The sequence below is a fragment of the Schistocerca americana genome, chromosome 11, assembly GCF_021461395.2.
Source record: "Schistocerca americana isolate TAMUIC-IGC-003095 chromosome 11, iqSchAmer2.1, whole genome shotgun sequence".
In the NCBI taxonomy this organism is placed as follows: domain Eukaryota; kingdom Metazoa; phylum Arthropoda; class Insecta; order Orthoptera; family Acrididae; genus Schistocerca; species Schistocerca americana.
This window is the reverse complement of record NC_060129.1, coordinates 49,170,610-49,192,998: the sequence shown is the minus strand read 5'-3', so window position 1 is coordinate 49,192,998 and position 22,389 is coordinate 49,170,610. Positions and strand designations below refer to the sequence as shown.

General features: G+C 41.3%; 1 protein-coding gene across 2 annotated transcripts in view; it reads right to left on the bottom strand.

The window, feature by feature from the left end:
- LOC124554063 overlaps nt 1-22,389 on the bottom strand; it is a 172,475-nt gene that overhangs the window by 7,929 nt on the left and 142,157 nt on the right. For both annotated transcript variants that reach the window (XM_047128105.1, XM_047128104.1), the window contains one exon: nt 19,330-19,356. In XM_047128105.1, coding sequence (XP_046984061.1) covers nt 19,330-19,356 — 27 coding nt within the window. The remainder of the gene's footprint in view (nt 1-19,329; nt 19,357-22,389) is intronic.

Sequence of the window (22,389 nt, the reverse complement as noted above, 5' to 3'; positions counted from 1 at the left end):
AAATCTATAACAAATGCGCGGGTGTGGACGTGTACTAATGCACCAAGTGTGGAAATCATCCCCTGAGACTTACGTGAGAGCCAAAATTTGCAACAACATTTTTAACCAACATTTGTATATGAAGCGTTTCGTGAGAAAACGCTGAAACCGCACTTCTTTATTATTTTACCTCCACATCGCAAGACACATTATCCATTGGCGTGTAAAATACGTATCCACTTGCATAAAACTGTAAGGGATTTCAGCCACCTTACAAATGGCTTACTCTGCCAGGATACTGAATAAACAGCATTCGGCTGAGATATAAAATGCAGGATTTTGAATTAACAGCATTCTGATAGTTTGTCGAGGGTAAACAAAATGGAGAAAAATAGTTTTCATTTAAATGTGACTCAATTGTGTAGTAGTAAAAAAGTTAAGTAAATAAGTGTAGATAGATGTGTATTTGTGTATGTTTTAATTGCTGGCGCAATACATAGTTGTGTTGAGTTCTGTCTCAAAACCAGTAACAAAAAAGGCTAAAGGAAAGACGAGGGAACGTATTGAATATAGGACTGTGTAAATCATATTATGGGGTAGAGTCAAGTCGTATAATCTGATGTTAACGCGTGGTCAGGTTCGAAAAACTCACCAACAGCAACGCTAAGAGGAACGATGAAAAATGACAGAAAAGAGTAGGTCAAGGTAGAGAGAAGTCATGGCAGACCTCGATAGGATCGAGTTGGACACGCAACAGCCAGATCAGCGTGAACAACACGAAACACAGGACGCAGAAATACCGAATGAGGCCGAAAATGTAACACATGGTGTTCAATATGGTCAAAGAAATGGACAAGAGGACAGCATTACACATTATTCAGATGTAGAATCCGTTGACAGTAATTTACAGTTTGTAGAACCGAACGTGAACATATTGAATCAGACAGGTTTACAACCACATGGAAGAACGAGTGTTAGTGCACCTACACTGTGTTCAGAAGAGAAGGAAACGGTTCACGAAAAACGAGAGAGGGAATGGTTACATCAAATGGCAACGGGCGAAAATGATGTAGGAGTGGAAAACGCCAACATATATGGTATGTTGCAGTGGTTATTACAACAATCTCAGGAATCAGACAAACGTTTGTTACAATAATCTCAAGAATCCGAAAATCGTTTAGAAGGGCGCATAACCCAAGGACAAAAAGAATTAGCAGGGCATTTAGAAGGGGGCATAACTCAAAGCAAAAAGAGTTAGAAGGGCGCATAGCACTGGGGCTGAGAGAAACTAACAAATAAATAGAAAAAAACAGTGATAATATTCAAGGTCAGTTAGACCGAATCGGAACTGAAGCCCAAGAAGCACAAATTACGCTTCAAACGCTTGTTACAGGGCAGACACAAATGAGAACAGACATTGACACTGTCCCAGTAGACATGAATATGTTACATGAAGATACACAACAAAGTGTCAAAAAACTTTGCCATCAGAGCGTCGACGCAAGCGACACATATCATTGCTAAAACGATGTCCCACAAAACAACAGCGAAAGCTGCATTTAGGAAATTCGATGCTCGTATTTTAAAGAAACAAGAGAAAAACGTACATCAATTTCAACGGCTCAGAAAGGAAGTTTTGCATTCAAAAGAAAGTCGAGGAGACGCGGAAAGCGTTAGTGGGGAGTCGAAAACGACGACAGAATCTTCCTTAATGTTGGTAGATAATACTGTGAAGACGGCAAATTCAACAGCCGCCGATAATACGACAGAACGAGGATGCGAATGTACAGGTGAAATGAGACAGAAAGGCATATGTGAATGTCAGTCCGAAAACGCAAACAGAAATCGGGAAATTAGTCCAAAACAACATAAGCCAGAAGAATACGGTAACAGTAGGGAACAATGTGGTTTGCGACCACTTGCTGAAGAGAGAATAGCAGGTCAGTTGAGAATGAGGGTTGCAGCAAGGTTACATACATCAAGCACAAAGCGTGACATACGCAGACCAAGCAATAGCGACACATTACGCAACACCACAACATGTAGGATGAATACCAATGGGTTACAGTACAGTGTCTCACGAGCCAGAATTGCTTACAAGATACAGAGCCGGTAGTAGGTCTTATGCACGCATATTGCGCAATGAAACCTGCAAGTGATTCTGCGGCACAATTGTCACAGAATGTTTGCGCAAATTTGATGCAAACATGGAAGAGAATTCGAGTTCCCAAAACACAGAAGGTATGATGTCACAGAGCGAAGCAAGAAATTTTTATGGTAACCGCTTTTACAGCGCAATTTACAGCGCGCAATAACCTGCACTCTAAGGAAGATACAAATAGACTACACCCTCGCACATTTATTGATCAAAGTAGGAACACCAGCACATTGGCCTGTGAAACATAAATTAGATTCCATTTGTGCACACATGGAAGGAAGTATAGCCGAAACCATGCAGAAAACAGTGGAAACTTGCAATTCGTATGATTCGTTTCGAGCAGCCTTTATAGCTAGATGTTGGTCACCTGTGGCGCAAAAGAGAATAAAGTACGGCGTATTGCAAAACGTCTCATTTGAAAACTCGCAAGAGAGAACTGTGGTCTAACTCTTTGAGAATATGACGAAAAGAAATCAATGTTTAGACAGCCCATATAGCGATAGAAATGGCTCTGAGCACTATGGGACTCAACTGCTGTGGTCATCAGTCCCCTAAAACTTAGAACTACTTAAACCTAACTAACCTAAGGACATCACACACATCCATGCCCGAGGCAGGATTCGAACCTGCGACCGCAGCAGTCGCACGGTTCCGGACTGCGCGCCTAGAACCGCGAGACCACTGCGGCCGGCTATAGCGATAGAGAATTGATACAGATATGCAAAACTAAATTACCAATTAAATGTCAACAAGCACTGATAGGACGTGAGGGCGATAATTTTGAAACCTTTGAAGGTGTTTTGCGAGAGGTTGAGTTCATGTATGAAAATGACGCTCAAAGACGTCGTGAGTCAGGACAGAATAAGTTTTAAAGGACAAGCAATAAAGAGACTAGTAATGGTAACAAGGGTACATCGGTAATGGGATTGAGTTCCAGACGAAATGGAAATACTTAAATAAGTAGGAGTAGTGGAAATACGGGACCACAACGTAATGGGTATGGTTTTAACAATAATAATAATAATTGGAACAGGACATATGTGGACGAGAATAGGAATGGAAATTGGGGACTTCGGGAAAACCGACAGACTGATTTTAATCAGCGATCGCCAGGTCAATGGAGAGAAAGTAGATGTGGAGGTGGTGCAAGAACGCAACTACAGCCAAATACGTCAGGTAATTACAGGAGAAATGAACCACAGAGGGAGGTTGAATTACGTCCACCAAACCCAGGGAAGCATGTAGAATGACAGACGTCAGGTATTGCGGGGGTTCAAGGGGCTGTTCCGCTGGAAAGTGAAAGATTCGCGCCCTGCTATTGGGATGAAGAAGGTATCGGGATTCATACAGCCATGCAAGGCTCTGCCACTGTTGCACTGCCCAGTGCTGAACATTCCAGGCGAAGTCGTCAGTGTCGTGCTGTTCATATTAGCACAAGCTTGGGCCGTCGGCTGCGGAGGCCCATCGTTAGGAGTGTTCGGTGCACTGTGAGTTCAGACACACTTGTGCCCTGCCCAGCGTTAAAGTCTCGTGTCAGTTCCGCCACAGTTGGCAGCCTGTCCTGTTTTGCCAGTCCGCCCAGCCTACTACATCCGACATCTGTAATGGGAGGTGGCCACCCAACCCTACGACGTCTGGACGTGGACTGTCCTTGGCGTTGAAGACATTCACCACAGCTCTCCTTGCGGTTTTTGAAATGCTCGTACCTAACCTCCACGCCATCGCAGTCTGCCCTCGGTCAAACTCAGACATAGCGCGCGCCTTCACAATTCTACACACAGACAGCACACTCATTGATACCACATGCACCATACGTGTGTCTGATCAGCAGGCATATCTCGCCTGCTGACGCCGCTATCGCCTGGATGGATTTATATCAATAGTAGGCCATTATGTTCTGGCTGATCAGTGTAGGTACGAGTAGAATAACTGAGAAAAAACTTTCTGTAATGGAACAAATATTATCGGCCGGAGTGGCCGAGCGGTTCTAGGCGCTACAGTCTGGAGCCGCGCGACCGCTACGGTCGCAGGTCCGAATCCTGCCACAGGCATGGATGTGTGTGGTGTCCTTAGGTTGTAAGTAGGCTGTGGCTGTTTATGTTTTCTTATTGGCAACATTACGTAGCGCTCTGTATGAAAATCACTGGCTGTGCTGTGTGCAGTCGGTGGCTAGTTTGCATTGTTGTCTGCCATTGTAGTGTTGGGCAGCTGGATGTTAACAGCACATAGCGTTGCGCAGTTGGAGGTGAGCCGCCAGCAGTGATGGATTTGGGGAGAGAGATGGCGGAGTTTTGAAATTTGTAATACTGGATATCATGAACTGCTATGTATATTATGATTTTTCAACACTATTAAGGTAAATACGTTGTTTGTTCTCTATCAAAATCTTTCATTTGCTAACTATGCCTAACAATACTTAGTGCCTTCCGTAGTTTGAATCTTTTATATAGCTGGCAGTAGTGGTGCTCGCTGTATTGCAGTAGTTCGAGTAACGAAGATTTTAGTGAGGTAAGTGATTTGTGAAAGGTATAGGTTAATGTTAGTCAGGGCCACTCTTTTGTAGGGATTATTGAAAGTCAGATTGCGTTGCACTAAAAATATTGTGTGTCAGTTTAAGCCCAGTCACGTATATAAATTTTCAAAAGGGGACGTTTCATATGGCGACCCTGCCAGGATACCTCACTGGAATCTTCTGATTTTTTCTTGTAGTTTGTGTAATTAGTGTAGCTATTGTTTATTGCTGGTGCGTAATTATAGAGAGAATTTCCTTTGTAGTTGCAGTCTTTCATTGTTGTACAGTAAAACAGGTGTGGCACGCATGTAGATTTGCACCAAGTATTTTGCAGCTGCAATTAAGTAGATATTAGTTTCAGTGCTATGTTAATGTGTTCTCTTATTTTTGCTCTTCAAATTGTGTTTTTCTGTGTTATCGTGTGAAATATTGTGACAATAATGGCGTGTGAAAAACGTAATACTAGGCTCCAAAGTAAACCGAGAAATGACAGTGAAGATGAAAGCAGTGTGTTAGCGCTACCATGTAATGAATTAATTAATGTTCAACATAGTAATTTGGTAATTGTGCATAGGGAAATGGAGCGGGCGGCAAACAATGGCGTAAGCTGTGAAACAATTAGTGAACAGGGAAGCATTATCGATCGATCGGTCGGCAACAGCTCGCCTCAGGAATCGGGAATGACAGGACACAATTTTGCAAATTCTGTAGATTCAGGTTTTGCGTCCTCACCGTTTTCTCAAATAAGTCAAGACACATTTTCTGATTGTCAAAATGTGAATGTTGCCAGTGCAAATGCTCTACCGAAAAGCGTAGAGGAACAGATTCCAGACACTAATGCATTGTTATTACAGCTAATGCAACAAATGGAACAAAATCAGAGACAAACATAGCAAAAGCTTCAAACGTTGGACACAATGGAACAACACTAGAGACAAACACAGCAAAAGCTTCAAAAGTTAGACACAATGGAACAAAATCTTCAAAAGTTAGACACAATGGAACAACACCAGAGACAAACACAGCAACAGTTAGACGCAATGGAACAAAATTTTCACACCACGCTTGAACACACACGTGAAGATTTAACTACTGAGTTACATAAAATCGAATCGAAATGTCAAAAAGTCTGTAACGACGTAAAAACACAAATTTGTGAGCATTTTCAACCTATTTTTTCGCGGCATGAAAATGCGTTACAGAATCACGAAGCAGCCATAAAAGAACTGCAAATTATTGTTCATGAAAATCATGAGACCTTGCAAGCTAAAATTGACTCAGTTGCATCTACCGATTCGGTTACGCAACTTGCAAAAACTCAGGAAAACTTAAAGGACACGGTAGAAAGACACATGGAGGAAATTAGTTCATTATCAGAGAAAGTAGTTGAACTTTTGAATCAGCTAAATAATTTATCTTCGAAGGTAGATGATAATCTGAATGACCCAAAACTGGTAGTCTTTAATGACACAGAAGAGTGCGAACAAATTAGGAAATTCAAACAAAATCAGAATCAAATTAATACGCAACACCAAAGAGAAATCCGAGAAGTACAAGATCAGCTGACACAAGTAATACAAAAATTACATATTTCAGAGGACACTCGCGCTCCAACACGGGAAGAGGGACTTAGAAATACGGAACAACCACAAAATAATAACACAGGACACTTTGGAAATTATGAAAGAAATTGGCAAGACACACCGAGTTTTGAGATGGAACCGCCGAAACGACGTAACAATGACCGACATGTGACTCGCCGACATTATGATTTTGACTATAATCTGTTCATTACTACACGTAAATTCAAAACATTTAAGAATTCTGGCAACGACATTCATCCACAAGCATGGCTCCATCAATTCTCTCATTGTTTTCCTCCCAACTGGTCATTAGAGCACAGATTAGAATTTATGTGTGGCTACTTGGAGAATGAACCAGCTGTAAGAATGTGATCGGTCATTCACGATTGTCACAGTGAAGGAGAATTTTATCATGCCTTCCTCTCAGCGTATTGGTCTCAAGCTACACAAGACCGAGTAAAACATAGCATCATAATGATGAAACGTTTCGAACAATCTGAATTTTCCAGTCTTGTGAAATATTTTGAAGACATGTTGCATAAGAATCAATATCTTTCAAATCCATACAGCCATTCAGAACTCATCCGCATTTGCTTAATCAAATTATCTGAACATTTACGACATATTATTTTGGCAGGACGTTGCAAAGACGACATTGAAGCTTTTCAGGGGCTCTTACAAGAACTGGAAATTGACACTGACAATCGCGGAACGCGAAAACAGGAAAACAATCACTACAGGTCACATCCGTCACAATTCCGTGATGACAGAAACAGTAACTGGACATGACAAGTCTATTCTTACAACGCAAATCGTGACCAAAACAGACGCCAACCATATGACAACCACTGGCAGAGTAATAATAGTTACAGAGAAAGATCGCATTTCAGTAGTAATGAATATGACAGAGATTACCAAAGAAACAGACAATATGGGAACAAAACAATTATTATCAAGGGAGACAGAATAACTTTAGACGCAATGGTCCAGCGCGCAGTTACGATTCAGGGAGAAATTCTCCACCACGTGACCGACAAGAAAGAAACTATGGTATCTACCAACATGACGACAGACCAGAATTTAATCAGAACTGGCGGGTTTCAAACAGGGCAGGGCCCTCTCGACAACGTGAACTTGTAGATGTTAGACCTCCAAATCCCAGTAACGACGCGCGCCAACAAAGAGACAGACAATGACTCGTACCGCAGGCAGACACGTGCGCCGGCTGGCTCTGAGAAAAATTACATAGACGCTAACATTGAGAAAAATTTTAGCATTCTTTACCTATGTACCATATACCACATGATAATTCCACTGAAGTTGAAACTCTGCGTACTAGGAAGAGTAAAGGTTAGCACCACATTTCACATGTAAAACCGTTTATCGAAAGATAATCAGCTTTTTAACTTTGTCTTTGCCATAAATCCTTTCAGTTCACATTTCTTGTATGCATTGTCAGACTTAGAAACTGTTACCATCCAACAATGTTTGAAGTTAAATATCCGATCAAGAACCAAGAGAACTTATTTAAACATAAATTACGAATGCATTGTTATAGTGAACAGACGTCACAGTGTTATTGTGTGTGTACATTCTTGCTTGTTAGTTGCACGATTACGTAACGACTATACGGCTTACATACTTGGAACATATACTGGTACTGCTAATGAGATTTTAATGCAACATTTTGGTTTACTTGAAAATACATTCTGCATTTAAAGTACTTTCAGTGAGATACCAGACGACACAGTGGTTAGTTTATGTGACAGCTTCACGATTTTATCACGACGCTACTAATTAGTGACAATTTACAATGTTGCTTTTGCAGTGTTTCTGTTTTATAGCTGCACAGTTTTCTGTTTTATTCTGGAAAGTAAAACATGTTTTAGTAGTAACTTTTGTGGTACAGCTACAATGAGACAGCCTTTTCCATAGCACAACAATACGTTACAGTACAGTACTTTCTTCATCACAACAATAAGCGTAATAACTACGATATTTATACGCAAAGCATTTCACTTTTGTTTATCATGAAGTAAGTACATTGACTTCTGCAGAACTTAGCTTTCGGAGGACGATAACTACGAGACTTAGACAGAGATTATCTTACAACATGACACACAGTTTAGCGCTACAGTACACGTATTTGAATGATTAATTTCGCACTTAAAACATTTATTTTTTTTAGATATTTGAAGTACAATGATACAAGGGTTTTCCGTGATACATTTCATTCCATTGCTGTAATCTGTAACACCTGAGGGTATAATCACATTAATCCTCAGGGGGGTACACGCTTACTTTGTGTACCATGTGTGTGGCAAGCACAAGGAGCCCTAGCTAATGTAGTATTTGCTTATACAACTTTACACATCGGTACCATATTTCTCTAACACACAAGTTACACAGCTATCTGATCATTTAACTGAGAGAGACAAACATTTTTTTTACTACGTCAGTGACAGATGTTTACGTAATTACACAGTTGGATAACTTCACACTTACAAAATTGTAGTTTGTCTGTACTTTGTGAACTCTTCATATTTTTTCAGAACCATTGCGATACTATGAGAGCTTTGAATGATGTATTTGGTATGAGATCATGATTTTTAAGGTACGTTTGAGGTAGGTGAAACTATTGAAATAAGCAGAGACTATTTTTTTGGGTTTGAAATTATTGCAGAAAGCTACGACGTTTTTGAGATTTGACTGAGGTGTTATGATGTTATTTTTACAACGACGATGTGTATTACACTGCTGAGGTATGTTTATGGTCAATAAGCTGATGCTATATGAGGAATTTGATTATGCTACGTATCTGTTATGATGAAATATTGAGGAAGTGTCGACAAATATTTATATGTGTAATAAGGTAAGGAGTAATGAATAATGGTTAGGGACTCTGACTTCTGAAAAAGAATGTTGGAAACCAAGAATCGTACTTTAAGAGTTATGAAATGTGTGTAAATGCGTGAATGTATCACAATGCCGGCGAAAATTTTTTGGACACTGTTATATTCATAAGATTTTGTATCTACACATTTGCAACGCAAATTCTCGACCTGTGAAATTTTTTATCTGAGACTGTCACTGTAGTGAAAACTGCTGTCGTAAATATTTCCGTAAGAAAGTTAAGTGACCACTTGCACGTAACACGTCGTGGGCACCCAGATGTGTCAGACGCCTGGAGAAAAAAGCCATCAGTGTGTGCCTTTTCAGAGCCACAGGTAGAAAAAAAAAGGGAGGCCATTATCCTCGCTATTGACATTCCTTTGTAGAAAGCATCGCAAATATGACATGCTCAAACTTGAAAACATATGATTATACTGAGGAGCTCTTAATTTATGATATTTACTAAAATGCCTGATGAAACAATGAGAAACATTTCACGGTTATTGTCTTGCTAGTTGAGAGAAATGCCGTATGGCTTATTTTATGTATTTATTTACTCATTTTGTTTAATATCTAGTTTCTAGCCGCACTGCAGCATTGGTTAAAATTAAATTTAATAGATGAACTACTATAAATATTTTATGGCTACAGATCCAGTAAATAATTTTATGATCTATTCAAAAAATCGAAGGAGCATAAAAAGACATTTCCCTTCACAGGAATTGCATATGGAATTTTCTTTTCAACTACTTGGTAATTTTTTTGGTAGAAGAACTTCTTGTGGGGCACCACTTTAATTACATAGACATTAAGATGTGAATATACACTCCTGGAAATGGAAAAAAGAACACATTGACACCGGTGTGTCAGACCCACCATACTTGCTCCGGACACTGCGAGAGGGCTGTACAAGCAATGATCACACGCACGGCACAGCGGACACACCAGGAACTGCGGTGTTGGCCGTCGAATGGCGCTAGCTGCGCAGCATTTGTGCACCGCCGCCGTCAGTGTCAGCCAGTTTGCCGTGGCATACGGAGCTCCATCGCAGTCTTTAACACTGGTAGCATGCCGCGACAGCATGGACGTGAACCGTATGTGCAGTTGACGGACTTTGAGCGAGGGCATATAGTGGGCATGCGGGAGGCCGGGTGGACGTACCGCCGAATTGCTCAACACGTGGGGCGTGAGGTCTCCACAGTACATCGATGTTGTCGCCAGTCGTCGGCGGAAGGTGCACGTGCCCATCGACCTGGGACCGGACCGCAGCGACGCACGGATGCACGCCAAGACCGTAGGATCCTACGCAGTGCCGTAGGGGACCGCACCGCCACTTCCCAGCAAATTAGGGACACTGTTGCTCCTGGGGTATCGGCGAGGACCATTCGCAACCGTCTCCATGAAGCTGGGCTACGGTCCCGCACACCGTTAGGCCGTCTTCCGCTCACGCCCCAACACCGTGCAGCTCGCCTCCAGTGGTGTCACGACAGGCGTGAATGGAGGGACGAATGGAGACGTGTCGTCTTCAGCGATGAGAGTCCCTTCTGCCTTGGTGCCAATGATGGTCGTATGCGTGTTTGGTGCCGTGCAGGTGAGCGCCACAATCAGGACTGCATACGACCGAGGCACACAGGGCCAACAACCGGCATCATGGTGTGGGGAGCGATCTCCTACACTGGCCGTACACCACTGGTGGTTGTCGAGGGGACAATGAATAGTGCACGGTACATCCAAACTGTCATCGAACCCATCGTTCTACCATTCCTAGACCGGCAAGGGAACTTGCTGTTCCAACAGGACAATGCAAGTCCGCATGTATCCCGTGCCACCCAACGTGCTCTAGAAGGTGTAAGTCAACTACCCTGGCCAGCAAGATCTCCGGATCTGTCCCCCATTGAGCATGTTTGGGACAGGATGAAGCGTCGTCTCACGAACGCTGGTCCAACTGAGGCGCCAGGTGGAAATGGCATGGCAAGCCATTCCACAGGACTACATCCAGCATCTCTACGATCGTCTCCATAGGAGAATAGCAGCCTGCATTGCTGCGAAAGGTGGATATACACTGTACTAATGCCGACATTTTGCATGCTCTGTTGCCTGTGTCTATGTGCCTGTGGTTCTGTCATTGTGATCATGTGATGTATCTGACCCCAGGAATGTGTCAATAAAGTTTCCCCTTCCTGGGACAATGAATTCACGGTGTTCTTATTTCAATTTCCAGGAGTGTACATTTCCCTTGTCTGCATTGTTGTCTTTAGTGTAATATTGCTTTCTGCTTGAGCTATGTCATTTGTAGATATATGTTATTTCATTTGCTGCTGCTGTTTGCCAGGCATAGTGTTACTGAATTTGAATTTGTGTTACTCTGCTAAGCCAGTTTACTACTGATTCATTTTTCTTGTTTGCTGCTCATTGCCTTATACTAGTTGTAATATTGTTGCTTACTTTTCCAATTTGAATTTTTTGTCATTGCTGTTTGTGTTAATTGTTTTGTGCTGCTGCATTGCCTTGTCCCTTAGTTTAGCATCTGAGCTCAGTAGATTTAAGTTAGCTTAAGATGGGGTAGGCTATATGAGAGAACGAGTTGTGATGAATTGGAAGAAATGCATTGAGAAGCTGTAAGAAAATGGTTTGGCCAAAAAAGTATTTTGAAAGAGGATATGAACCAAAAAAGTAGGGTTTAGGGACAACAGTTTTAGGTACAATTTTCTTGGAAATAAATAATGAGGTAAGAAATATGTGAACATATAAATACAGAAAGCATGCTTGGATAGGATTTTTTTTTGTGGAAACAAATGTTGAAATAAGACGAAAGATCTATGGAATTAAGTTTTTATGTTGGACTGCAGTACCAAATGTTACACTGAAAACAAACCCTGCCCTTTCCCTTTCTGTTATTCCGCTATGTGTTTGTGTACGCTTGTATATTTGTGTTCTTCCTGTCTTTATGTGTTTATCTGATGAGAGTTGCATTGTAGAATTTTTCTGATAATATGTTATTTACTTTGAAAAGATGTTTAGACATTATTTATTCTGTTTTGTTGCTCATATGTGAAGGTGATGTTTCAAAAGTTATTCTGATCTTTTATGTATGTACTTATGTCATAATTCCTGTAACACTGATGTATATGTCTATTTCCATTCTCTTGTAAAGCCTGTATTACTACAAATGTTATCTGTATTATTACGTTTTTAATGATGTATTTTGTACCTTTGTTATTATATTCTTATGTTACAAAATTGTAATTGACACCAGTTCATCAAATTAAGTAACTTGTAAGTTACATTTCACTGCACATGTTTCTGTTGGTCATTGTATATGGACAATATGTGAGAAGTATGGACTCTTAGTGTTTGCACGTGTGTTAATAATTCAGCAATGGACTGCATAACAGCAAGGACAATTTCAAAAACTTTGTGAGTGCACAAGTGGTGGTTTATGGACTTGCTATATTATCCGCAAGACTCTTCAATGGTCATTGTGCACCTGCACAGTCACAACAGATGGCTGCTGGCCATTTCTGCAAGGACTACAGTGGGTCTACACCTTTGCCGACTCACCAGTACCATTATTTCTACAAGGACTGCAGTGGGTCTGCACCTCTGGTGGCCCACCAATACCGTAATCTCTACCAGGACTACAGTGGGTCTACTCTGTGATGACCTACCTACCAATATTCTACAAAATTTCGACTGACTCTGCTGTGGGTTTGCTCTGCTGTGGACCAATACCTGTCTGCATGTCAAGAGTCAGCACTGTCTTTCCGTTGGAAGGACAACACTACTTCTTCAAGATTGCATGGAAATCCACTACTTCCGTGTGCATTTTCTTTTACTGCTCAGACTTTGAGAAAAACACTGCAATGTTACTGTGATGAATGATCAGGACTGTCTTTATGGACTGTGAGAAAATTTTAGCTTTTGACCAACATTGTATCAATAAGTGGGTGCATTTGATATCTTTGTTATTGTAATTATGAAAAATTTTATCAAATCGTTATTGGCCACTGCCCAAAACAATTTGTAAAAATTTTTGTGGGGAGTATGGGCGCTATGTAAGTAGGCTGTTTATGTTTTCTTATTGGCAACGTTACGTAGCGCTCTGTATGAAAATCACTGGCTGTGCTGTGTGCAGTCGGCGGCTAGTTTGCATTGTTGTCTGACATTGTAGTGTTGGGCAGCTGGATGTTAACAGCGCATAGCGTTGCGCAGTTGGAGGTGAGCCGCCAGCAGTGGTGGATTTGGGGACAGAGATGGCGGAGTTTTGAAATTTGTAATACTGGATATCATGAACTGCTATGTATATTATGAGTTTTCAACACTATTAAGGTAAATACATTGTTTGTTCTCTATCAAAATCTTTCATTTGCTAACTACGCCTATCAGTAGTTAGTGCCTTCCGTAGTTTGAATCTTTTATTTAGCTGGCAGTAGTGGCGCTCGCTTTATTGCAGTAGTTAGAGTAACGAAGTTTTTTGTGAGGTAAGTGATTTGTGATAGGTATACGTTAATGTTAGTCAGGGCCACTCTTTTGTAGGGATTATTGAAAGTCAGATTGCGTTGCGCTAAAAATATTGTGTGTCAGTTTAAGCCCAGTCACGTATATAAATTTTCAAAAGGGGACATTTCAAGATTAATTGCGTTTAAGTAGTTCTAAGTTCTAGGGGACTGATGACCTCAGAAAAATGACGAAGTGCTCGTATTAAGAAAGGTATAAGACAGAGATGAACTCTTTCATTCTTACTGTTCAATGTGGCCGCGCGGAGTGGCCGCGTATGTCACGGATTGCGTGGCTCCTCCCGCCAGAGATTCGAGTCCTCCCTCGGACATGGGTGTGTGTGTTGTTCTTAGCATAAGTTAGTTTAAGTAATGTGTAAGTCTAGGGACCCCAGACCTCAGCAGTTTGGTCCTTTGGGAATTCACAAACATTTGAACATTTTGTTCAACGTGTACATCGCAGAAGCAGTGACAGGTCGCTCCAGGAGTGGGTTTAAACCATAGAGTGAAAGATCACCAGGGATAAGATTCGCAGATGACATTGTTCATGTTAGTGAAAGCAAGGAATATTTGCAGAACATACTGAATAGAATGAACAGTCTACAGAGCACGGAAAATGGACTGAGAGTAAATCGAAGAAAGGAGACAATAGTGATGTGCGGAAGAAACGTGATTTGTGAGAAAGTCTATTGTTATCAAGAAAATTTTCCTTGTTTTGAGAAAGATATTTCTGAAAATGTGTGTTTGGACTGCAGCTTTGCGTCAGACGAGGAAATTCCAGAAAGTAGAGAGACAAAGCATTTTGGATGTAGTGGTATAGAAGGATGTTGAAAATTACGAGGACTTATGAGATACGGAATGGGGAGCGGAGAAGATTATATGGAAAACATTTACAAAAAGAAGAGACGTGATGATGGCTCATGTATTAAGAATCAAGGAATAACTATTATGATGCTTGCAGGAATTACAGAGTATGAAACTCGTAGGGCAAGACAGAGACTGGAATATACGGAAAGAACAACTGAGGACGGAGGGCGCAACTGCTGCTCTGGGGCGAAAAGTTGGCACAGGAGGGGGAACCGTTGCGGCCACTGGAAAACCTGTAGGGACATTGATCAACGAAAAAAAAATGGCGATTTAGAAGATTGTTGGCCTTTTTAACTGGCATTCTTGCTTACTTCTGCCAATATAAAGTGTGTCTGATATTCAAATGACAGGAAAGAGAGCGTTGACTACTGAATATATTTGAATTTCCATTGACATTTGCAATCAAAGTTAATCATAAAACCTGTACTGAAGCTGTGTTTCGTTGTCTTCTGCTACCAGACAGTGCTACAGGTTGTCCCATGTTTATACAGAAAAGACGTACAGGAACGTCTTCATGTTCTTACATGTTTCTTCTCCCCACATTACGTTAGGTATCTAGCTAGTAAAGTTTTATCGAATACTTTTATGGAAGAAAACTATATCCCTCAAGGAGATTTTTCAACTGTGACGTGGTTTCTGATGGCTATAACTAACAATACCTCAATGGACTGTTCGGGGGCTTTAGTTGCGGAGAGTTTTCCAGTTTTCAATACATCTTTCACAATTGCAGCAAGTACGCAACAACTGCAGATGACTAGAGAGATGGGCACACAGACCTGGATTCAAGTAATTGTCAGAAAATAAACTGCATGTGTTGCTTGTTAACAGTTCCCGTCATCCTTTCCGTCTTCCAGAACTGAAACTGAAGGACATCTTTTTAAATTTGAAGGCGTCGGTGAGGTATATGGGCATCCATTTTCATCAGGCGTTCAAGTGCCTCCCACATCTGAGGAACTTTTGCTCTCGATCCATCAAAGCCCTTGAAATTTTAAAGCGTGCAGCACACAGAGTTTGGGAAGAAGATCGAGCAGACCTGCCCCAGTTTTAAAGAGAGTTTGTCTGGTCCCAGCTTCATGATGGATCTCCGATGATCAGACCCTCTAGACCATCATATTTGGAGGTCCAGTGGGTGGGCATTAGACTGGCAACAGGTGCATTTAGAGCCACTTCACCGAAGCTTGGCACCCACCACTTCTAATCTGATGGCAGCTGCTTGCCGTAACCCATCTCCATGGCTGAGGTCGCTAATGCAATCCTGTGCAGTGGCGCTTGACCTGGTGGTAAGGCAGTTTGGATTCTGGCGGCGGAAAAAAGTTTTTACTGCCAGTATTTGGGTGGCGAGGGGAGGACAGGTGGTGGCGTGAAGCTCCTGGTCACCAGGCTCTACGCCAGTGTTCTCGTTTGAATACCAAAGCTTTCTGCAGTGTCTCACGAAGTGGGGGCATGCAACACTGTTGATGGTGGTTTGTCTGCTGGATGGGGATGTTTATCCTGGCCCCCTTTGTGTCATTCATGAGGAGCAGGCCATGTGCCAGCACTGGCTTTCACCCTCTCCTTTCCCCTGTCATCATCATACGAAACAAACACACACACAACACATACATGGAATATTACAAATATTGTAATGGATCACGTTGTAAATAAAAATAAAACAAAGAAGCTACTCACTGTGCAACAAGCTTACAAAATGTCTTGTAAAATCTAATTGCCAGCATACCATACTGATTGTCTCCCACTCATAGACTGGCTTTTCGATAATCGTCTGTGAGCAGTGGGAGCATTTGGGAACTGAACAAAGAGCTGTATTTTAAAAGTGGTTGTGGCGAATACTAAGCCTCACAACACAGGTGCAGTAATTCACCACCATATTATGTTTAGAAGCCATTACTTAATTTGACTGATTTTAAAGATCGTAATTTTTTGGATATATTTACTAACGTCTTACATGAACACATGAATTTTAAGATTGTTTATTGAAATGTATTTAGACAGAGAGAATCCCTTGGGTGCTCGATGGTTATCTCTGTCTTCAGAGTCTGCCTACCGCTTTCACAATCCGTCATGCTGAGCTATAGGATATTTGGAAGGCCATGTATCGTATGAGATGATCCAAGGGAAACATCTTTCTAAACTGATTCAATACCCTTAGTGCTCTACAGGCTCTTCAAAATAAGCATGTAGGTGAAAAGGTTTCGTAAAATATACGAACTGCATTTCTCTTGCGGCCACATTGTGGATAGGTGGTGGTGTTCTGCCAGGTACCTGGGCTGGAAACCAGCAGGTAGATACACAGGTGAAGGAGGCCTGTAGGGAGTGGCAGTTGAAGAAAGCATCATTCCCTTGGAACCTGTGAACTCACCGTTGAGCCAGAAGGTCAGGCGTGAATGGGAAGGGCCCGTGTTGCGCTCTCTCTCACACACTACGCAGCGCTCTCTCTCGCACACTCAAGGTCACGCGCACCGCGCACTGCGCATGCGCCAACACTTAGCGCAGCGAGCAGCAGGCTAAGTCACACAGCCATGAAATAAAACCCACCCACCTCCCCAGAGGTCGTAACCCCTGCGACCCAGAGAAGAGAAAGATGCTTCAGTAGCTGAATTAGTGTTTTTATTTTTTTTTAAAAAAAATTTCACAGGATAGATAAGGATGGTTCTCTTTATTAAGAATGATAATACACAGTAATATCACCTTGTACTTTAATATATTTTGTTAAAGTACCATCAATCTTAGCCCAAACATTGACTCTTTCGTTCGCATTAACTCGTCTTCTGTTCCTTGTATACAATGAAAATGGTTTATCAGTATGTACAACAGCTGTTCCATAGTCCCTATCACCTTGTACACCAATAGAAAAAGTGCGATAGGCTATAATGTCTCTGTCGTAATACGATTCCAATCCTAGTAGTGCTTTCTCACTACCTCGTACTACAGCAAGTGTTAACCATGCATTACCAGGAACAACTTCTGTAGTTGTACATGAAAAATTAATCTTGCATCCAACAAATGTGATAGATCCAGTCAACAGTTCTTCTTGAGAAACATTATTAGGAACAAAACTGAAATTATCCACTGTTTTATAAACTGGAAGTCTACTCCTCCTGTATCTTCTCCGCCGGTACGGCATGGCTGTGTGTTCCGTTGCTCTTTGTGGGTGCCGTTTTCTCCGTAGAAAGTTCAGCCATTTCTGAAATTCGTTGAACTGTCCAGATTACACTCTAAGCTGTTAGGTTGAAGGAGTTTCAGAGCGGTGTCTCATCCCTTACCAGTCCAACCTTTAGTCAGCTGCAGTTCCTGCTGCTCCATTTAAAATCTTTCATTGTACCTTTCCTCTTTCAGTTGACTGCTTTACAAATCATGATTTAATACATCATAGTGTCTCTTTCTCCCTCTCTCTCTCTCTCTCTCTCTCTCTCTCTCTCTCGCTATGTGTGTGTGCGTGTGTGTGTGTGTGTGTGTGTGTGTGTGTGTGTGTGTGTGTGTGTGTCTGTATGTGTGTGAATTCCTATGGGACCAAACTGGTGAGGTCCCTAGACTTACACACTACTTAAACTATGTTAATAACAACATACATACCCATGGCTGAGGGAGGACTCGAAACTCCAGTGGGAGGGGCTGCATAATTCGGGACATGGCACCTCTAAGTGGGCGGCCCACACAGAGTGGAAATAGTGTAAAACATACTGTGACTGTGTACTGGAAACTTGAAGTTTCAATAGAGACTAGCAACTGTCACAGAAAAGCCTTACGTAAAATGTGGCCTGCGAATTCCCAACTGCGTCTTATGTAGAAAGTAATATCAATAGCTGGGTTGGATTGTTTGGTGGATGAGACCAGACAGCGAGGTCATCGGTCTCATCGGATTAGGGAAGGAAGTCGGCTGTACCCTTGCAAAGAAACCATCCAGCGATTTGCCTGGAGTGATTTAGGGAAATCACGGCAAACCTAAATCAGGAGGGCTGGGCGCGGGATTGAACCGTCGTCCTCCCGAATGCGAGTCCAGTGTGCCATCCACTGCGCCACCTTGCTGGGTCCAATAGCTGGCAATGCTGGGACTCAGTGGGGTTGGGGATTACTCTATCAAGGAATCCAACAACTCTTCCACAGAAGGGAAAAATGTCTCTTTTTCATCTCCTTTCAAAGAGTATCAAACTAACATTCAGCCCAACAGTCACATCTGTGACTATTTTCTAATAAAACAGTAAAACAAGCATTAAAGATTTAATTTCATAATTGCCAACCTCTTGCTTGTTTTCAGAGTGTGTGGTAACTCTGTCCATTTTGTCACGAGAATTTTATCAGAATAGCAATTGTCATGATGTTAACAGTTCTTTTGTATTATTTATTACAGCATAATTCTTGTACAATCATCATGTCCAGCGTCCTGGGTGAGTACTGTTCTGGAATGAGACCTCAGGTAGAAGGACAAAACGATGGACCGAAACATTCTGAAGTAATGATTGAGTAGACATACATAAAAGCTTTTGAAGTCAGTTGAGCTGGCCGCGGTGGCTGAGCGGTTCTAGGCGCTTCAGTCCGCAACCGAGCGACTGCTACGGCCGCATATTCGAATCCTGCCTCGGGCATGGATGTGTGTGATATCCTTAGGTTAGTTAGGTTTAAGTAGTTCTAAGTCCTAGGGGACTCATGACCTCAGATGTTAAGTCCCATAGTGCTCAGAGCCATTTGAACCATTTGTTGCCAGTTGATTACATGGCAAGCTCATTGAAACTGGATTTTGATATAACATCTCACATAATAAATAATGCTGTAAAGACACTGTTGCATAACTGAGAACATATCCGCAACAATAACAAAAAGTTTGGTTATGTGGACGATACATACCTCCCAAAGGTGGCTTGAATCCCAGAGCTGCAGAAAGAAAAGTAGTGTAAATGTATAAAGTCAACAGAGTCTGTTTTTAATAATGTAAATGTACAAAAGTAAATAAGTGCAGGAGAATAGTATAGTTCTAAGTTTCTTCAGCAATGGCAGTCGCTTGTACACAATAGACACATATCTAAATCATGAAGCAAAAAAGAAAACTTTCTACTGATGGTTTAAAAACTCAATTTCAGACAAATTTCAATTAACGATGTTCTTATTGCGTAATTTTTATCAGTCCTAGAAATCTGCATGGCAACAAATAAAATGAAAACAAAATTACGTCAATAAAACACACTCAGCACAGTGCCTATGTGAACAATCAAAACAGCTTTCTATAGCACTCTGGCGTTTTCCTTTCCCTGTTTTGCCCAGTCGGAACTAGTTATTCACTTTCAATGCCTTTGAAGTTTATAGGACATTACAGTGAAATCTGTCTTAGTTTTATTTCTTTTGAGTTCAGCTGTCACAAGGCATATCTTGAATTTCATTCATATAAGATCTTCAGATTCATCCAAAGTAACCCTAAATATTGGAAGATATCATTTAAAAAGTCTGTGAGATTTAGAAAAATATGTGAGACAAGATGATACCTTAGTTTTAAACGATCAAACTTAATTTCCTTTTACCCCTCTCTTAAATTAAGTTTCATTTATATAAGTAATAGGCTAAAATTGTAAATTCTGTTCTATTTTCATATGTTCTGACTGAAGCAACATACACAGAAACAAGTTTATGTTTTATTTATAATGATATTTAGCCATAAGTCGCAAATAATTTTATCTGTGTTTGTGAGGTATAGTTGTCATCTGTCAGTGGCTTAGGAAGGCAAAAGGTTGTTCCTTGTTTAACAAATAATATTTTGAAGAACGTTAGGAAAATTTTCCCTAGCTACAATTAAAAAAATGAAATTATTTCAAGGCTAAATACTAAGGATATTAACTATTTAATGATGTAAAGATATATAAAGTACACTTTACACTAGCTGCGAATAAAGTAAAGTCTTGCATTCAGAATAAGATAGATTCTTTAGTAGAGGTGCAATGAGCACTCTGGGACAAAACCTGTCACAGAGTTTGCTGCCCTTATTTGTATATGACATCGCATTCCAAGATAGTGGAATCGAAGATGGAAAAGCAGAAAATTAAAAAATCGAAGACAGTGCAACTACTGAAATATCCAAGACGATGGAAATACCTCACTTCTCCAAATTTTAGAATGATGGGAAATTTAAGAAGCCTACTTATGACAGCGAGAAATTCAAAAAGCCCAGACTTTCGTGTGCTGCCCTATTTTGGATGCGCTCAGTATACCCAAATGACATGTATATTGCCAATACATTTAGGGGCAGTATTATGGAACAGTGTCTCCCATAACTGCTCTGTAATCTAATTAATAACCCATTCATCAAATTAGACTACAAATTCAATTCAATTTTCGAGCGATAAATGAAAGACTACATGTAACTGAAACAAATGCCAGCGATTGGGAATCTAATAAGTTCTTAATTATTGCAAGTCTATGCTGTGACTGATGTGTGTAACGTTTCTGTGTAAGCTCGGTCTGCTGGCTGGCTGTGGGAAGTCGAGAACTGCACGGCGAGAATAGCAAGTGGTTCACAAAACTTTTTTCGCTGAAAAGGACAGAATGCAGCCAGGTACACACTGGGAAGCAGCTGCAGCGCGGGACAGATGTGGGATGCCTTGCGTGGTCACTGGATGGGCAGCCGGGAGAAATCTGCATTCTGTAAATTCCATTGTGAGAAGGAGCAAAAATAATAACTTTTAAAAAGATAGAGGTTTGTGACGGGCTGAGGAAAAAATGAAGCTGTCAGAGAGAGAAGTACCCATTGGATTCAAAGGAGGCCAAGAGTAACTTATGTTGAAATGTAGGGGCAAATATTCGTAGGCACTTGCTACAGGTGTTGAATATCAAAACCTAAGATACTTAGAATCCTTTGTAACGTCAGATGCCATCAGATAATAGAGTGCTGTTGTCATACTGAATACTAGCTCTCGGAAGCTAAGTAAGGTTTCGCTACTCTTGTGGAAGATGCAGTTTTATAATAGGACCTGGTTAGCGATATTATACGGCTCATCGTCTGACGTTTATTGTTTCACGAAACCGTGAACAGTAAACGTTTTTGTTTAATGATCCAGGATTGTATCGCCCATCTGAAGGAAGATGAAACCAACTACTCAGTGTTTCAACAAGATGACGCTACTGCTAACAGAGCTTACAACACACTATGCGTCTTATGGAAGAGTTTTTTGGTGAAATTTTCATCTCAAAGAACCTATGGCAGCCTCGCTCCTCGGAGTTTACGCCAACAGACTTTTTTCTTTGGGGAATAGCATGTAGTGTACCGCAAACGCCAATGCTTTATTCGAGATTTAAATATTGAAATAGCTTCATACACGAGAAGCATACCATAACCAGGTGGACAGAAAGGGATTCCCAATAAAATTAGGCGGGTTGAGCCTTGTATAGTCACTCGTGGATGTCATTCCCCACATAGTGTACATAGTAACCACACAGTTACTTTCTGAGCACCCATACAAGCAGTGGCACTCAAGACACATATTATATACTCGTTACAGAGGAAATGTTGAGGCAGAAGAAATCCTGACCTCCGTCGCATTCGAGCAACGAAAAAATTCATAGGTGACAAATGAAAATTTCTATCAACGCTGGGGTTCTAAACCGGGTCTTCCGTTTAGCAGGAAGATGCATAAACTAACTACGCTACCTTGAAATAGCAGTTAGACACAACTGCGCAGACTACACAAGTGTGCTACCCGTGCTACATCCATATTCCTATTCGCCGCACAGCCGGCCATGGTGGCCGAGCGGTTGTAGGCGCTTCAGTCCGGAACCGCGCTGCTGCTACAGACGCAGGCTCGAATCCTGCCTCAGGCATGGATGTGTGTGATGTCCTTAGGTTAGGTAGGTTTAAGTAGTTCTAAGTCTAGGGGATTGATGAGCTCAGATGGTAAGTCCCATAGTGCTCAGAGCCATCTC